The 15,509-nt window shown below is 38.5% G+C and overlaps 1 protein-coding gene across 1 annotated transcript in view; it reads right to left on the bottom strand.

The window, feature by feature from the left end:
• Positions 1–597: 597 nt before the first annotated feature.
• EXPH5 (exophilin 5) overlaps positions 598–15,509 on the bottom strand; it is a 91,903-nt gene continuing 76,991 nt past the window's right edge. Inside the window, exons 5-7 of the mRNA XM_068989016.1 lie at positions 9,486–9,621; positions 4,670–6,569; positions 598–4,603 (exon numbers count right to left, since the gene is read on the bottom strand). Of these exons, the coding sequence (XP_068845117.1) occupies positions 1,240–4,603; positions 4,670–6,569; positions 9,486–9,621 (5,400 nt within the window). The 3' untranslated portion in view covers positions 598–1,239. The remainder of the gene's footprint in view (positions 4,604–4,669; positions 6,570–9,485; positions 9,622–15,509) is intronic.

Genomic DNA, 15,509 nt, shown 5'->3' on the forward strand with positions numbered 1-15,509 from the left:
TGAGAGTTCCTTGGACTGCAAGAAGATCAAACCAGTCAATCCTAAAGGAAATCAACCCTGAATATTCATTGGAAGGACTGATGCTGAAGCTGAAGCTCCAACACTTTGGTCACCTGATGTGAAGAACTGACTCATTGGAAAAGATCCTGACACTAGGAAAGACTGAGGGCAAGAGGAGAAGAGGGTGACAGAGGATGAGATGGTTGGATAGAATCACTGATTCAATGGACATGAGTTTGGGCAAACTCCAGGAGATAGTGAAGCACAGGGAAATCTGGCGTGCTGCAGTCCATGTGGTTGCAAAGAGTTGGAAATGACTGAACAACAACAATATTTTTTGGCTTACAAGAGATTCTTCTCTTCACAATAAGCACTTCAAATATGTGCCTCCTTTCTCCACTATGGATAAAAAAAGATATCCTAATGGAAATCCCCTGATCTTTGTTCAAGGAAAGAAAAACAAAAACAAAAACCCAAACTCTAAACCTTCTAAATGTTGATGAGTCAAACAGGATAATAATACTTACTCCATTGTTATCACCCTACATTTTATTTAACAATCATGAATATGGAGTATGGACTGGAAGATGCAATACAGAGATTTGCTGTTGTGCTGGGATAGGAAAGGTGAAAGAAAGTTAGGGGGAATATAGAGCAGACAACCAAAACTGGATCATGAATTAAGAGATTAATTTGGGGCTGAGTGGCAGAAGACCAAGCATATATACAGAGGAAGAAAACACTAAACAAGAATTCATTGCTCTAGGATTCAGGAAGTCTATACATAGAGTGGGGAATGGGGTGGGGAGGGGAGAGAATTGGGATTGTTTCACAGCAGTTAGTGCCCAGACTGGAGAAGGCAATGGCACCCCACTCCAGTACTCTTGCCTGGAAAATCCCATGGATGGAGGAGCCTGGTAGGCTGCAGTCCATGGGGTCTCGAAGAGTCGGACATGACTGAGCGACTTCACTTTCACTTTTCACTTTCATCCATTGGGGAAGGAAATGGCAACCCACTCCAGCGTTCTTGCCTGGAGAATCCCAGGGGCGGGGGAGCCTGGTAGACTGCTGTCTATGGAGTCGCACAGAGTCGGACACGACTGAGCGACTTGGCAGCAGCAGTAGCAGTGCCCAGACTTGATTATTTTAGTATCTGTCCTTTCCACAGTCGTACATATTTACACTTTATTTACATTATAAACTTTTGGTGAAAAGGCTATACATTTCATTGAAAAAGGCTCACAGTTCTGACTCTTTGTCATTTTCATCCAAGTAGTATTCGTCATCCGTGGTTGTGTCTGTGGCACAATCTGAGTCTACTGGGTCCTCTTCATAGATATTAAGTGGCGCACTTAGAGATAAGCCATCCTCTGGCCTCTGGTTACTAGGAGAATTTGGAGTCGATGACTCTGCCAGGTTAGCAGGGTTAATTACATCATCTTTCAGGAAGCCAGGGTTCTTAAGAAAACTTGGTTTCCATAATCTCCCTTGTGTGAGTGACCTCTTTACATTTTCCAAGAAAGCCAGCTGTTGTTCTTTCCCAAAAATCCCATAGTCAATAGGCCTGGATATAGCTGTTGCAGACCTAGGACCCATTTTTGTCCTGCTGTTGTTCAAAGCCCAACTTTCATTTTCACCACAGGAGGGAAGTTCAGAAAAAGATTTAAATCTTCGACTGTACCCACTGTTGTTAGAGAATTCATTCCCAAGGGTCAGTCGACTCAGGACATCATCAATAGAAGTGCTTTCAGAGAAATGGCGCTCTCTGACTTTTGGAGGATGGCTTATTCGTAGTATATCACCATGTACATAGGCGCTTTTTAAGCTCTCTGAACGATAGGGGTGTAGCTGATGTTCACACTCCAGAGATGAAGCACTGTTTTGTCCTTGCTGACAACTGGTCAGTGGGAGGCAAACCGTAGATTTCTCTACAGGCTCCAATTGAAAAGGGGGTTTCGACTTCCTCTGATGGTCAGGGAAGTCTGCTTCCCTGAGGCTGATCAATGTGGGTTGGGCCAGGGCTCCTGAATCTCTTTCCAAAATCTGAGCAACTGTTACATCCTCAGAATTCTCACACTTTGGTTGTGATTCTGAGATATTTTCAAACTCGTTTTGATGTAATTGTGAAATGTTGCTGGACTTCTGATTACTTAAGTGTGTAGAAGCTTCTCTATTGGGTATTGCAGTAAGCTGGAGAGGGTTCTCGGATTTCTCCACATTTATTCCATCATTAATTAACCTGCTTTCATCTGTGGTTTCTGTGGACTTTAAAGTAGGCTCAAGGGACAGTGGGTTGCACTCTGGTGTGCCAAGGGACAAACTGCTAAAGCCAGAACTGTTCCCACTTTGGGGAAAGATAGTAGCTACATGTCTTCTAGGGTAGAAATCTTTAGCTGGAAATTTTCTGCTGGGTTTCGACATAACTACCAATCTGTGTTTAACTGAAGATCCACTTTTCTCTTTTTCTAGGTCAGCCAAGATTTTTTTACTTTTATTACTTCCTTCAGGAAGTGAGCATTGATTCCATGCCAACTTCTGCATTTCATCCTTAGCCTTGCTCTCTGTCGTATTTACCTCCTGTCTTCTTTCAGGTAGTTCTCTGGGTTCAGACTGTGAACTGTCTAAATCTTGTTCACTTGAAAAAGTCTCTTCATCAAGCTGTAGTTTACTCAAGGCTGGAGTAAGAGCAAAGACTTGGCTTTCTGAGTCAGAAAGTGGTTTCTCAGAGTTTTTTGGGAAATCTGTTCTAATTTCCCCTCTAACTTCCCTAGGCTGCAATCCATTGGAGCTCTCCTCTGTAACTATGCCTGTGATATCTTTTTGAAGACTTCCAGTAGTTGTAATGGCTGTATTACTAACTGTACGCTCCCCAGAACTTCTTATGATGTGGGAGTTTTCAATATTCTCTTCTGAATGGGCTGGGAGGTTAGAAAAACCACTGTCATCTGATTTAATGAATTGTGGACGGTTTTCAGATTTCTCTCTTGTAAATTTTTTTTCCTGAAGCATTGGTGAAGTAAACACAGTTTCACTTTGCAATTTTTTCTCTTTCTCTTTCCTGCTTTGTGAATCAGATGGAGGTGTTTTAGCTAAGTTGTATGGGGAAATTTCTCCAGTTTTAGGTTCTTGTTTATGAAGAGAAACATCTGCTTCAATAGAAGCCATTTCCTGTAAAGTAGATTCTGAGGACTCAACACTTGGTAATTGTAAAACAGTCATATTTTCAGTGATATGAGAAAGATGACTGGTCTCCTGAGCAGAGGTATCTTTAGACAAAGGTGTTCCTGATTGGTCTTGCACAGAACAATTCAGTTGGTCTTTTTCTAAAGCACTGGGAGATGTTTTAGTCCCCACTTTAGTTGCTTCTGTAAGTGAATCGATGTTTTGTGTATACTTTTGAAGAAGGTCACAGAATTTTTTGCTGTGTTTCCTTGGTAGAGTATAATATATTGAAACCACCTCAAGACATTTCACATTATCTTCATCACCAGAAACAGAAAACATACTCGTAGTCTTAAATTTATGTAAAGTTTTCCCACTTTCTTGTCCTGACATATCTGAAGAAAAAGGTAAAGGGTGTTCATTTGGATGGGAAAATATGCCTGTCTTGGAGGCAGAAATTTTACCATTCTTTTCAGTATATTCTTGTAAGCCTTCCTCCTGGTGGTGTTTCTTGCTTAAAGAACACTCACAAACAGATGAGTCACTTCCCAGAGGGTTAATGAGTCTCTCCCTAGGCCTCAGTGTCATAGGAGAAGCATCTGTATTGGAAACCAAGCATTTTTCTCTTTCATCTCTTCCAGTTGAGGCATAAAGCACTTCTGAAGGCCATGACACAGCCCTCTTGATGAGGACTGGAAGTGGCCCTTTTCTAACAGAAGTAGATCCAGTGTTTGTCATATTTGTCATCCCTTCTGTGGCTTCAAGTGCTACTGAGACTGAGTCTGAAACTACTTTGGAACATTCGCTCTCTGATTCACAATAACTGGGACTGAATTTTTTTGATGTGTTCTTTCCTACTGGATCTTCCCTATCATTTTTGATTTGTAATGCAACTGGCTCGTTCCTGAACAAAGAAGGCGTTATTGTACTTTCAGGCTCCTTGTTATCCTTGGCTAATTTTCTTGGTAAAGTACAATAAATTGTATCAAGCTCAGGAGACTTGGAATTGCTTTGAGTTCCCTCAGTAAGACTGCTGTTGTCACTTGTAGGCACTGATCTACTTTCTGTTTTGCTTAATTTTTCGATGTAGGATATGCGTTCTCTTATTTTTCCTTTTCCCTTTCCACCCCTGAAAAGAGGGTGTGACTCACATTTGACAACATTAACCTCTTCATTATGTACAGCTGTGTGACTATCATTACTCTTTTGGTTTTCTAAGTGGCTTAGGGAAAATCGACTATTTTGGTTCTTGTAATCAGTGTCTTCTCTTTCTCCCAGAGATGAGTCTTTGTTTGAAGGACATTTCCAGAACATCGTGGTAGAAGGAATTACCGGAGCATCAAGGCAAGAATCATTTGACGGTGAGGAATCTGGTAGTGCCCCTGAAGACAGATCTAAAGAATTATGAGGCAGGTTGTGATCAGCATCTGACTTGCGACAGCTGGTAGAATAAGTCATGATACATTGTTCTTCCTTGGTATCGAAACGAGCAGGCTTTTCTGGAGACTGTGAGTATTGATTATCAGTATGTTCAGAATTCCCGTGGTTCTTCTTAATAATGCTTGAAATATCTTCATTACTTACTGTTAATTTCTGGTGACAAATTTGACTTGGGCTGAGAAAAAGTGATGTTGTTCTGCTTTCCTGAATGAAAGGAAGGGAAGTTGCTGAGTCAAGTTTTCTGTTCCCAGTATAACCCTTACCTTTTTTTAGTTCATTGGCTTTATGAATTTTGGAGGTATCTCTCCTGGAAATGATTCCAGGCAACCTTTTTGAACTTATTGTGGTAGATGCATTAAAAACAAACCTGTTGCTCTTGTCTGAGTCCTGGGAAAGGGGATTTTGAACATCAGGTAAAGGGTTGGAAATTACTGTCGGTGAAATAAGTTGGGGTATTTCACCTGTCATGTTTGTCTGGTCTATCTTGTTTATTTTTTTGTCTTCTTCCAAAACAGATGCCTTCAAGTCTTTCTCATTATTTACTTCTGTGACCAAGATATTGGCTTGGCTTTCAGTCAGAGGTGGAGAATCAACTGAAACATTGTTGGTCACAGTGACTTCTGTATAGTTTCTGTTTGGAAGAGAGGCCGGCTTAATTTTCTGCAAAGTGACTGTGGGAGTCTGAAAGTTAGGACTCTGAGGATTCCCTCTGTCATCAGGAATGTGCGGGAAGGAACTTTTGAATGGGGATGCTAGAGTTTGAGCAATTCCAAATGAGTAAGGTTCTTTGTTTACATGTATTTCCATAGGAGAACATTCTAACCCACCAGATTTCATGTGATAGCTTGCACCAGTTATGGAACAAACATTTGCTGGGCTGAAATGAGTAGACTGGTTCCCATTACCTTGTGACACCTCCATGCTCTCCAGTGTGGATGTCTGAGAATCAAACTGCCAGGAATGTGGTATCTGTTGGTTTCTGGAAATATTTGTTCTATAACTAGAAGAAAATGACCCCCAGTGTTGAGAAGGAACACTATGGCCATGACCAGCTAGTGCACTGTTTACTTCAGTGGAGATCATTTCAAAGTCTCTGTCAGAAGAAGTAAATGGTTTCCTGCTTTGATGAAAGTCAGAAGAATGTTCTTCCTGTTGGCTCCAAAAAGGATTTTGTTCAAATCTCTGTCCCCTGCTCCGTCCAAAGGTATTGCTAAAGAAAGACCTAGTAAATGGGTTATCTTCATGGTAGAATGGCATATTTTCTGAGTTCTCAAGTGGATCAGGACTCATTGCATTATCTATGGGGGCATTTAAACCAACACTTTGGTAAACACTCTGTGAATGGTAAAATTCATATCTGCTATTCGCCTGGAAACACCTGGGATACATATACTGGTCAGCAGGGTCAATTTCCATTGGTGATGGTGCCTCCAGGAACTCTTCCTGGTTCTGGCTATCTCTAGAAGAATCTGATCTATTCCATATGATAGATGATAAAGGAGTTCTCTTTGGGCTCTGTTGGTGGCTTGGTGATATAAACCCAGTCTTATTCTGAGTTGCGGCTGGAAAATATAAGCTTCTTGCTTTGAAATACCCTGTAGCTGATGAAGCTGATCGTTGCCTGCTATCAAAACACAGAGAAGTACTACCAAAAGAATTGTTTTGCACACAATCTTCTTTTAAGATTCTGGGTTCCCTTGTCCTATACATATTGTAGATTGTCCTTGTTCTAGGAGAAAAGGTTTTAAAACCTTCCCTAGGGGTTCCTGGTCTTAAGACATCATAGATGGACATATTAGAAGTTTCATTATAGCAATTTTTGTGCCTTCCTGTGATATTATTGTATTTGCTCCCACTGGAGTAAAAACGACTGAACTGTGTTCTTGATCCAATGTTGAGAGGTGTTCTGGTATTCACTGAGCTTGGAGATTGTTCCTGAGCCAGTTTGCTATCCAAATCATCTAAAACTAAAAGGAGAATATATGTCATTTTTTTTGTAAACGATTTTACAGTCTAATAATATTTTGAATTGTTGAAAGTCCTTCTTGAAGAAGCGTAATCACATAATTTTTAGATCATATCATCATAAACATTATGACATTAACTGATTATGTCTTTAAGATAGTTTGACTCTTACAAGGCTGCAATGGAAGTTTCTTTTTCATACTTTTTCAAATTTAACCTTCCATAATGCCTTCAAAACATAAAGCTGCATTGTTTTTCACCTAATAAGGACTGTAATCATGATTTCTTTTAGTGCATCTTTTGTGTCACTAGGTAGCTATAAGGTTTCCAACTGTGTTTAAATCAGGGGATTGTAAAAGAAATGAAAGTCTATAAATAATATGTGAGTTGTACTTAGTTGTACATTACTGCCAAAAATTTGGCACCCAATTTATAAACATACTTATTTGGATGAATTTGAGCAATATGTAAAAATTTAAAAGTTCTATGAAATACTATCAAATAATATACTAATGGTAGCTTGCTTCCCCTGAAAAAAATGTGACCCAATAGACATTTATATGTGTCTATCAGGTACAGTTCTAAGCACTAAATAGATTAACTCATTAAATCCTCACATAATCTTGTAAGTTTAGTAGTTACTATTCTCATTTTATAAGTGAGGAAACTGAGGAATGAAGAAATTAAGTAAATTGCCCAGCTTATACAGCCAGGAAGTAGATCTAGGAAGCCTGTTTCCTGAGTCCATACATGTAATCATTGTGCCACAAAAGTTCACTTTTCATTATTTCTTTTAATGAACTAAAGATGATTTCACTATGAGCTCATTATGTTACAAGGATGTTGCTGTTGTCAAACAATGTTTACTTTTCTCTCAGTAGCAAGGTCAGAGAGTGGTATGTAAGTCAGGCCCCAATGACCTCCCTATAATTCCGAGGACCTAGGGGAAGGAAATGGCAACCCACTCCAGTATTCTTGCCTAGAGAATCCCAGGGATAGGGGAGCCCGCTGGGCTGCCGTCTATGGGGTCACACAGAGTCGGACACGACTGAAGCGACTTAGCAGGCCAACCCAAGACCCAGGGCTCATGTTTACTAGGACCACTGTCTCTGTGATCTCAGATAAATCACGGTATTTTCACTTGGTTGGTTCTTCCTTGAATTGTTTATTGAATCATATTTGACATCTTTTCCTCAATAAAAACCTGTTAGAATTTAAACAGAATCAAGATCTTTTAAAGTTTTAAGATGCCATAAGACCTATCTTATAATATATATTTCATCATATTCATGTTACAACAAATGAGTAGATGTGTATTTTGAAGAAATGTTTGTTAAAAAACAAAATCTGACATGAGAGGTAAGCTATGGGAATTATTTAAATTGTTGAAGAAGTTTTTCATTTACAGAATCTTTCCTTCTGATTTACATAAAATGTTTCACTCTTTGTTGTCGTTAAAAATTGTAATTTTAACTCTTCAATGACAGAGAAAATTAGGTGTATCAGTATCTGAGTGAATGTAAGTGAGATGTACTTATAATATGCCAATTATTTTAGGACAGGTATTGGAGAAGTTTTTGATATCCACTCTAGATTTTCTCTACCCTGTTTTATTTGTTAGTTGGTACTATTAAGTTTGCATAGCCAGCAAAAGAATTAATCCTAAGCATTTAATATCTGTAACTAAGGAGTTCTTTAGGGAATCATCCTGTTAATGCTTTAATGAAAAAAGATTAGTTTTCCCCTGTCCCTAAATAACTTACTATATCCACAGATAAAATAAGCAATGCCAAAATATAAGGCAGGGCAAAAGAAAAAAAATCTTCATAAATCTGTCTTTAAAAAAATTATAATGAAATCTCTTTGATTTCTGTTTTCTCTTTCAGCTTGTTCATAGTATTTTTTCCTCATTAAAGTCTTTTGCTGACTACAAAAATATGTTGTTATAATAGAAAATACAGGAAAGTAGAACAAAAGAGATAAAATCACCTAGAGTCCTTCTTCCTAGAGATAACCACTCTTAACACTTGAATCCCAATACTGCTATTTGACTCACAACTCTGAAGGTGAAAAAGTCTGCTGTTCTTCTCCTTTTTATTTTCAGAGCAGTCATTTTTTGTTTTTTGTTTTTTTTTTCACTTCATGAAAAATAGCTCTCCTCTACTAGGCAAAACCTTTGTTTTGGAACAGAAATTTTCCTCTGGGTCTTTTTTCTCTGAAGCAAGTTCTCTGCCAGGAACCATTTTACTGAAAGAAGTGCCTACACTGAACATCCAGCTGGAGGTCTCTCAGTGACCACACCACTTGTCCTAACTATAGGGCTGAGGTGATGTCATTGCCTGTGCAAACTGAATTTAGTTCCTCAAGGTGAAGCTGGTGAATGATTTCAGATTTCACGTTTCATATGGCCAGGTTCATTTTAATACAAAATAAACTATGTCAAGGTGAGTGATGCTTACATAATAAGATCCATGGGTATATAGTACTTTTGGAATCTGTTTTAGTCTTTATTGTTATCTATTGTACAAGGTTAATAGTTTAACAACAATTAGATTTCATCACTGCATTTAGGCCCTAATCAGGAACAATAAAAATCTATTAAGGATAGTAAACTTTATAAATATATGTCTAAAGATATATTCTTTTATCTTTTTACTTGAGTTTATATATTAACATTATTACCATTCCATAGATTTATCAGGCCTTGATCCAAGAATATTTACTTACATTATATTTAAATATAAGATTTTAAAAATATTTCTGTTAATAGAATGTAACCCCATCCTCTTCAGGTGAGGATAACAAGAGGACTTCAAAAATAAAGTACAAGGGCTTGAGCATTTTAGTATAAACTGTAATCATTATTTGCTTTCCTTTAGCACTGGGAATTCCAAAGGAAATTCAGTGCAGAGACTTACCTTGGAAGAACTCATCCTCTAGCAGTGAACCATCCCACGGAGAGACAGTACTTCCCTCCCTCATGCTTGCTGGCCTGGGGACAGTTGCACTGTCAGTGGGTTGGCTTTCCAGAGGTGGACTGTATATTTTTGCCTGCTAATTTTAAAATAGAAAATGTAATATTATTTTTGGACCTTCTTTAGCCAACATGTTCCCACGAAAACGTCCCAAGCTTAAAAGTCCTAATGTAAGGACAGCAAATCAATTTTCCTACCATTTATTTATCTAGTTGTAATGTTTTGTTGTTTTTGCAGTTTGCAAGTGATCACAAACTTCCCCATACTTACATTAATTCCATTTTGTATAAGTTTTCAGGCAAGGTATCTAGGCTGTCTCTGCAAAACATGCCTACAAATTTACACAGCACTACAGAAATCTTACAGAGCTTCTTCGGAAATGGAAAGAAATCGACTTCTCTTGAGTGGGGAATGTTGTTTGTCTGGCCCAGTGGCTGTAATTTTAGGTTTCTTAACATTGTACCTATTTTCTATCAAGAGGCAGTTAGCTGAAACTTGTAGTGGATCATAAGATTTGTGAACTTGATGGATTTAGAAATTAAAAAAAATTTTTAATTTTAAAATTTATTTAAATTAAAATAAAATTTTTTAATTCTAAATTTTAAAAAATTTTCCATCCACAGAAATCATGTAAAATGGTAGAACCTTCCAGACACACATAAGGAACTGATTAATAGTTCTGAAAAAAAGGTGCTGAAAAGCATGACCTCGTATATATATTTTAAATCTTTGCTGGTTTTATAGGACTTAGGAGAATGATGTAGAGATGGAGAGCTGTTTACCTTCTTTACTAGCAAATTTTATCTTGATTTCATTAAATCTATCATCACTCTTTTAAGTTTTAATTTGTCTTTATAACCTTGGGGAATTATCCACTCCTACCCCTTCACTTCCTTTTGCCAAAATTCTATTTGCATTTCCTCTGTCACACTGGCTCTGCCACTCCTGACTTCACTTTAACTCATTCTGCATGGTATCCTCCACAAGGCCATTTCCCATTCCAGTTGCTTTATTTTTAGTTCATTTTCTTTTCTTTCTTTTTTTTTTTTTTTGCCATTTTATTTTTTTAATTGAAGGATAATTGCTTTACAGAATTTTTTGGTGTTCTGCCGTATATCAATAAGAATCAGCCATTGGTACATCCATGTCCTCTCCCTCCCGAACCTCCCTTCCCTCCCACCCTTCTAGATTGTCACATAGCCCCTGATTGAGTTCCCTGAGTCATACAGCAAATTCCCATTGGCTATCTATTTTACATATGGTATTGTAAGTTTCCATGTTATTTTCTCCATACATCTCACCCTCTCCCTCCTCCCATCCCCGTGTCCACAGGTCTGTCTGTTCTTTATGTCTGTTTCACCATTGCTGCCCTGCAAATACATTCATCAGTACCATCTTTCTAGATTCCATATATATGCATCAGTACACAATACTTATATTTCTCTTTCTGACTTACTTCACTCTGTATAATAGGCTCTATTCGTTCACCTCATTAGAACCGACTCAAATGTGTTCCTTTTTATGGCTGAAAAGTATTCCATTGTAGATATGAACCACAGCTTCTTTATCCATTCATCTGTTGATGGACATTTAGGTTGCTTCCATGTTTTAGCTATTGTAAATAGTACTGCAGTGAACATTGGGGTACATATGTCATTTTCAATTTTGGTTTCCCCAGGGTATATGCCTAGTAGTGGGATTGCTGGGTCATAAGGAATCTCCATACTGTCTTCCATAGTGGCTGTATCAATTTACATTCCTACCAGCAATGCAAGAGGGTTCCCTTTTCTCCACAGCTTCTCCAGCATTTATTGTTTGTAGACTTTTTGATGATGGCCATTCAGACCAGTGTGAGGTGATATCTCATTGCAGTTTTGATTTGCATCTCTCTAATAATGAGTGATGTTGAGCATCTTTTCATGTGTTTGTTAGCCATCTGTATGTCTTCTGTGGAGAAATGTCTGTTTAGATCTTTTTCACACTTTTTGATTGGGTTGTTTATTTTCCTGGTATTGAGTTGTATGAACTGCTTATATATTTTGGAAATTAATTGTCAGTTGTTTCCTTTGCTTTATTTTCTCCCGTTCTGAGGGCTGTCTTTGTACCTTGTTTGTAGTTTCCTTTGCTGTGCAAAAGCTTTTAAGTTTAATTAGGTCCCACTTGTTTATTTTTGTTTTTATTTCCATAACTCTAGGAGGTGGGTCATGGAAGATCTAGCTTTGATTTATGTCACTGAGTGTTCTGCCTATGTTTTCCTCTAGAGTTTTTATAGTTTCTGGTCTTACATTTAGGTCTTTAATCCATTTTGAGTTTATATTTGTTTGTGGTGTTAAGAAGTGTTCTAATTTCATTCTTTTGCATGTAGCTATTTTTCCCAGCACCATTTATTGAAGACGCTATCTTTTCCCATTGTATATTCTTGCCTCCTTTGTCAAAAATAAGGTACCCATAGGTGTGTGGGTTTATCTCTGGGCTCTCTATCTTGTTCCATTGGTCTATATTTCTCTTTTTGTGCCAGTACCATACTGTCTTGACTATAGCTTTGTAATATAGTCTGAAGTCAGGAAGGTTGATTCCTCCAGCTCCATTCTCCTTTCTCAAGACTGTTTTGGCTATTTGCAGTCTTTTGTGTTTCCATATGAAATGTGAAATTTTTGTTCTAGTTCTGTGAAAAATGTAATTGGTAATTTGATAGGGATTGCATTGAATCTGTAGACTGCATTTGGTAGTATAGTCATTTTCACAGTATTGATTCTTCCTGCCAGGAAAATGGACTATCTCTCCATCTGTTTTTGTCATCTTTGATTTCAGTTCACTTTCTACCCAGTCCCTGCCTCTTGAATCTTATTTGATATTTACTATCACATTTCATCTTGTCTTGAATGCTTAAGACCAAATCTCTAATCTTTCCAAAGCACCAGCTTTTTAACTTCTCCATCACAGGTCTGTCCAAATCTAAAGCCTAGGTTCTCTTAATCCTTGCATTTCCCATAATCTAGTATAATATTTTTATACTTGTCTGCTTTCTTTCTCAAAATCTAGGTCAGTTACTCCTTATAGAAGAAGCCCTGCTTAAATTTCATTGACCTGCCCATTAAATTAGGGGCAAGCCATAATTTAATACATACAAAGGAGATTTATTAATAAGAAAGAAATAATCCAATGATATTTTATTGGCTATTGGATATAATTTAAGACACATATTAAATTCAGAAGTAAACAAATATTAGAACCACATTATAACTATATGGATATACCAATTGGAGATAATAAAACCAGAAACTAATCAATTGAGAAATCAGATCAGTTACAGTTACACTTTTCTCTCTACAGTGCATCAAGGTGTTCTCTCTTGTGCCCTACCTACTGTCTTTTGTCAAGATTTATTTATTTGGCTGTCTTGGATCTTAGTTGCAGCACATGGTATCCTCATTGCATCACATGGGAACCTTCATTGAGCTGCATGGACTCTCTAGTTGGGTTTATGGGCTCTAGAGTTCTCAAATTCAATAGTTGCAATGCCTGGGCTTGATTGTATCCCAGTATGCAGGATTTTGTTCTGCAACCAGGGATTGAACCTGAGTTCCCTGCATCGCAAGGCAGATTCTTAACCACTGGACCACCAGGGAAGTGCCATCCCAATCGTTATTTGTGCTAATAACATTAAGCCATGAACTTATAAGTCCATTCTTCCCAAACCTGCAGTTTTGGTACTTGTTGCAGAGTGGATATATTTGATTAAGAGACAGTAAGCAACATGTCTCCCAGTCATTTTAACATTCAAATGAACTTCAGATTCCCTTTAAGTGGACTGGAGTACATTCCTTCTGGCCTCCTGGATAACATTCTTTAATACTGAATTTATAATGAAATAAAAAATACATGAACTGAACAATCAGGTGAAGAGACAAACTTCTTTAGGTGGGAAGTATTTCTACCACCTAAAGACCATGAATATAACCTCTTTTGGTTAGATTTCTGCCCAGATCTACTTCAAGGTCAGCCCTATTCATCCAAGATACTAAAGATGTTTCCCACACAGTTCAGTTCAGTCACTCAGTTGTGTTTGACTCTTTGTGATCCCATGGACTGCAGCACACCAGGCTTTCCTGTCCATCACCAACTCCTGGAGCTTGCTCAAACTCATGTCCATCAAGTCGGTGATGCCATCCAGCCATCTCATCCTCTGTCGTCCCTTTCTCCTTCTGCCTTCACTCTTTCCCAGCATCAGGGTCTTTGCCAATGAGTCAGTTCTTCACATCAGGTGGCCAAAGTATTGGAATTTCAGCTTCAGCATCAGTCCTTCCAATGAGTATTCAGGATTGATTTCCTTTACGATTGACTGGTTTGATCTCCTTGCAGTCCAAGGGACTCTCAAGAGTCTTCTCCAGCACCACAGTTCAAAAGCATCAATTCTTCAGTGCTCAGCTTTCTTTATAGTCCAACTCTAACATCCATCATGACTACTGGAAAAACCATAGCTTTGACTAGATGGACCTTCATTGGTAAAGTAATGTCTCTGCTTTTAATATGTTATCTAGGTCTGTCATAGCTTTTCTTCCAAGGAGCAAGCATCTTTTAATTTCATGGCTGCAGTCACCATCTGCAGTGATTCTGGGGCCCAAGAAAATAGTCTGTCACTGCTTCCATTGTTTCCACATCTATTTGCCATGAAGTGATGGTACCAGATGCCGTGATCTTCATTTTTTGAATGCTGAGTTTTAAGCCAGCTTTTTCACTCTTATCTTTCACTTTCATGAAGAGGCTCTTTAGTTCCTCTTCGCTTTCTGTCATAAGGATGGTGTCATCTGTGTATCTGAGGTTATTGATATTTCTCCTGGCAATCTTGAATCCAGCTTGTGATTCATCCAGCCCGGCATTTCGCATGATATACTTTGCATATAAGTTAAATAAGGAGGGTGAAGATACACGGCCTTGACGTACTGCTTTCCCAATTTGGAACTAGTGAGTTATTCCATGTCTGATTTTAACTGTTGCTTCTTGACCTGCATACAGATTTCTCAGGAGGCAGGTAATGTGGTCTGGTATTCCCATCTGTTTCAGAATTTTCCACAGTTTGTTGTGATCCAGACAGTCAAAGGTTTTAGTGTATTCAATGAAGCAGAAGTAGATGTTTTTCTGGAATTCTCTTATGTTTTCTATGATCCAACGGATGTTGGAAATTTGATCTCTGATTCCTCTGCCTTTTCTAAATCCATCTTGAACATCTGGAAGTTCTTGGTTCATGTACTTGAACATGAAGTTGAAGCCTAGCTTGGAGAATTTTCAACATTACTTTGCTAGCATATAAAATGAGTGTAATTGTGCTGTTTGAACATTGCCTTTCTTTGGGATTGGAATGTAAACTGACCTTTTCCAGCCCTGTGGCAACTGTTGAGTTTTCCAAATTTGCTGGCATATTGAGTGCAGCACTTTGATAGCATCATGTTTTAGGATTTGAAATAGTTCAGCTGGAATTCATCACCACCACTAGCTTTATTCATAGTGATGCTTCCTAAGGCCCACTTGACTTCACATTCCAGGATATCTGGCTCTAGGTGAGTGATCACACCATTGTGGTTAGTATATGGCTGCTGCTGCTGCTGCTAAGTCACTTTAGTACTGTCCAACTCTGTGCGACCCCATAGATGGCAGCTCAGCAGGCTCTGCCGTCCCTGGGATTCTCCAGGCAAGAACACTGGAGTGGGTTGCCATTTCCTTCTCCAATGTATGAAAGTGAAAAGTGAAAGTGAATCGCTCAGTCATGTCCGACCCTCAGCGACCCCATGGACTGCAGCCTTCCAGGCTCCTCCGTCCATGGGATTTTCCAGGCAAGAGCACTGAAGTGGGGTGCCATTGCCTTCTCCGATTATATGGCTAAGAAAGGTAAATCCTCTGGGGCTCACAGCACACACTGGTCTTCAGTCAGGGATGTCTTGGACTCCAAATTTTCCTCCAAAGAGTGTT

Source organism: Capricornis sumatraensis, chromosome 16, assembly GCF_032405125.1.
Source record: "Capricornis sumatraensis isolate serow.1 chromosome 16, serow.2, whole genome shotgun sequence".
Taxonomy (NCBI): domain Eukaryota; kingdom Metazoa; phylum Chordata; class Mammalia; order Artiodactyla; family Bovidae; genus Capricornis; species Capricornis sumatraensis.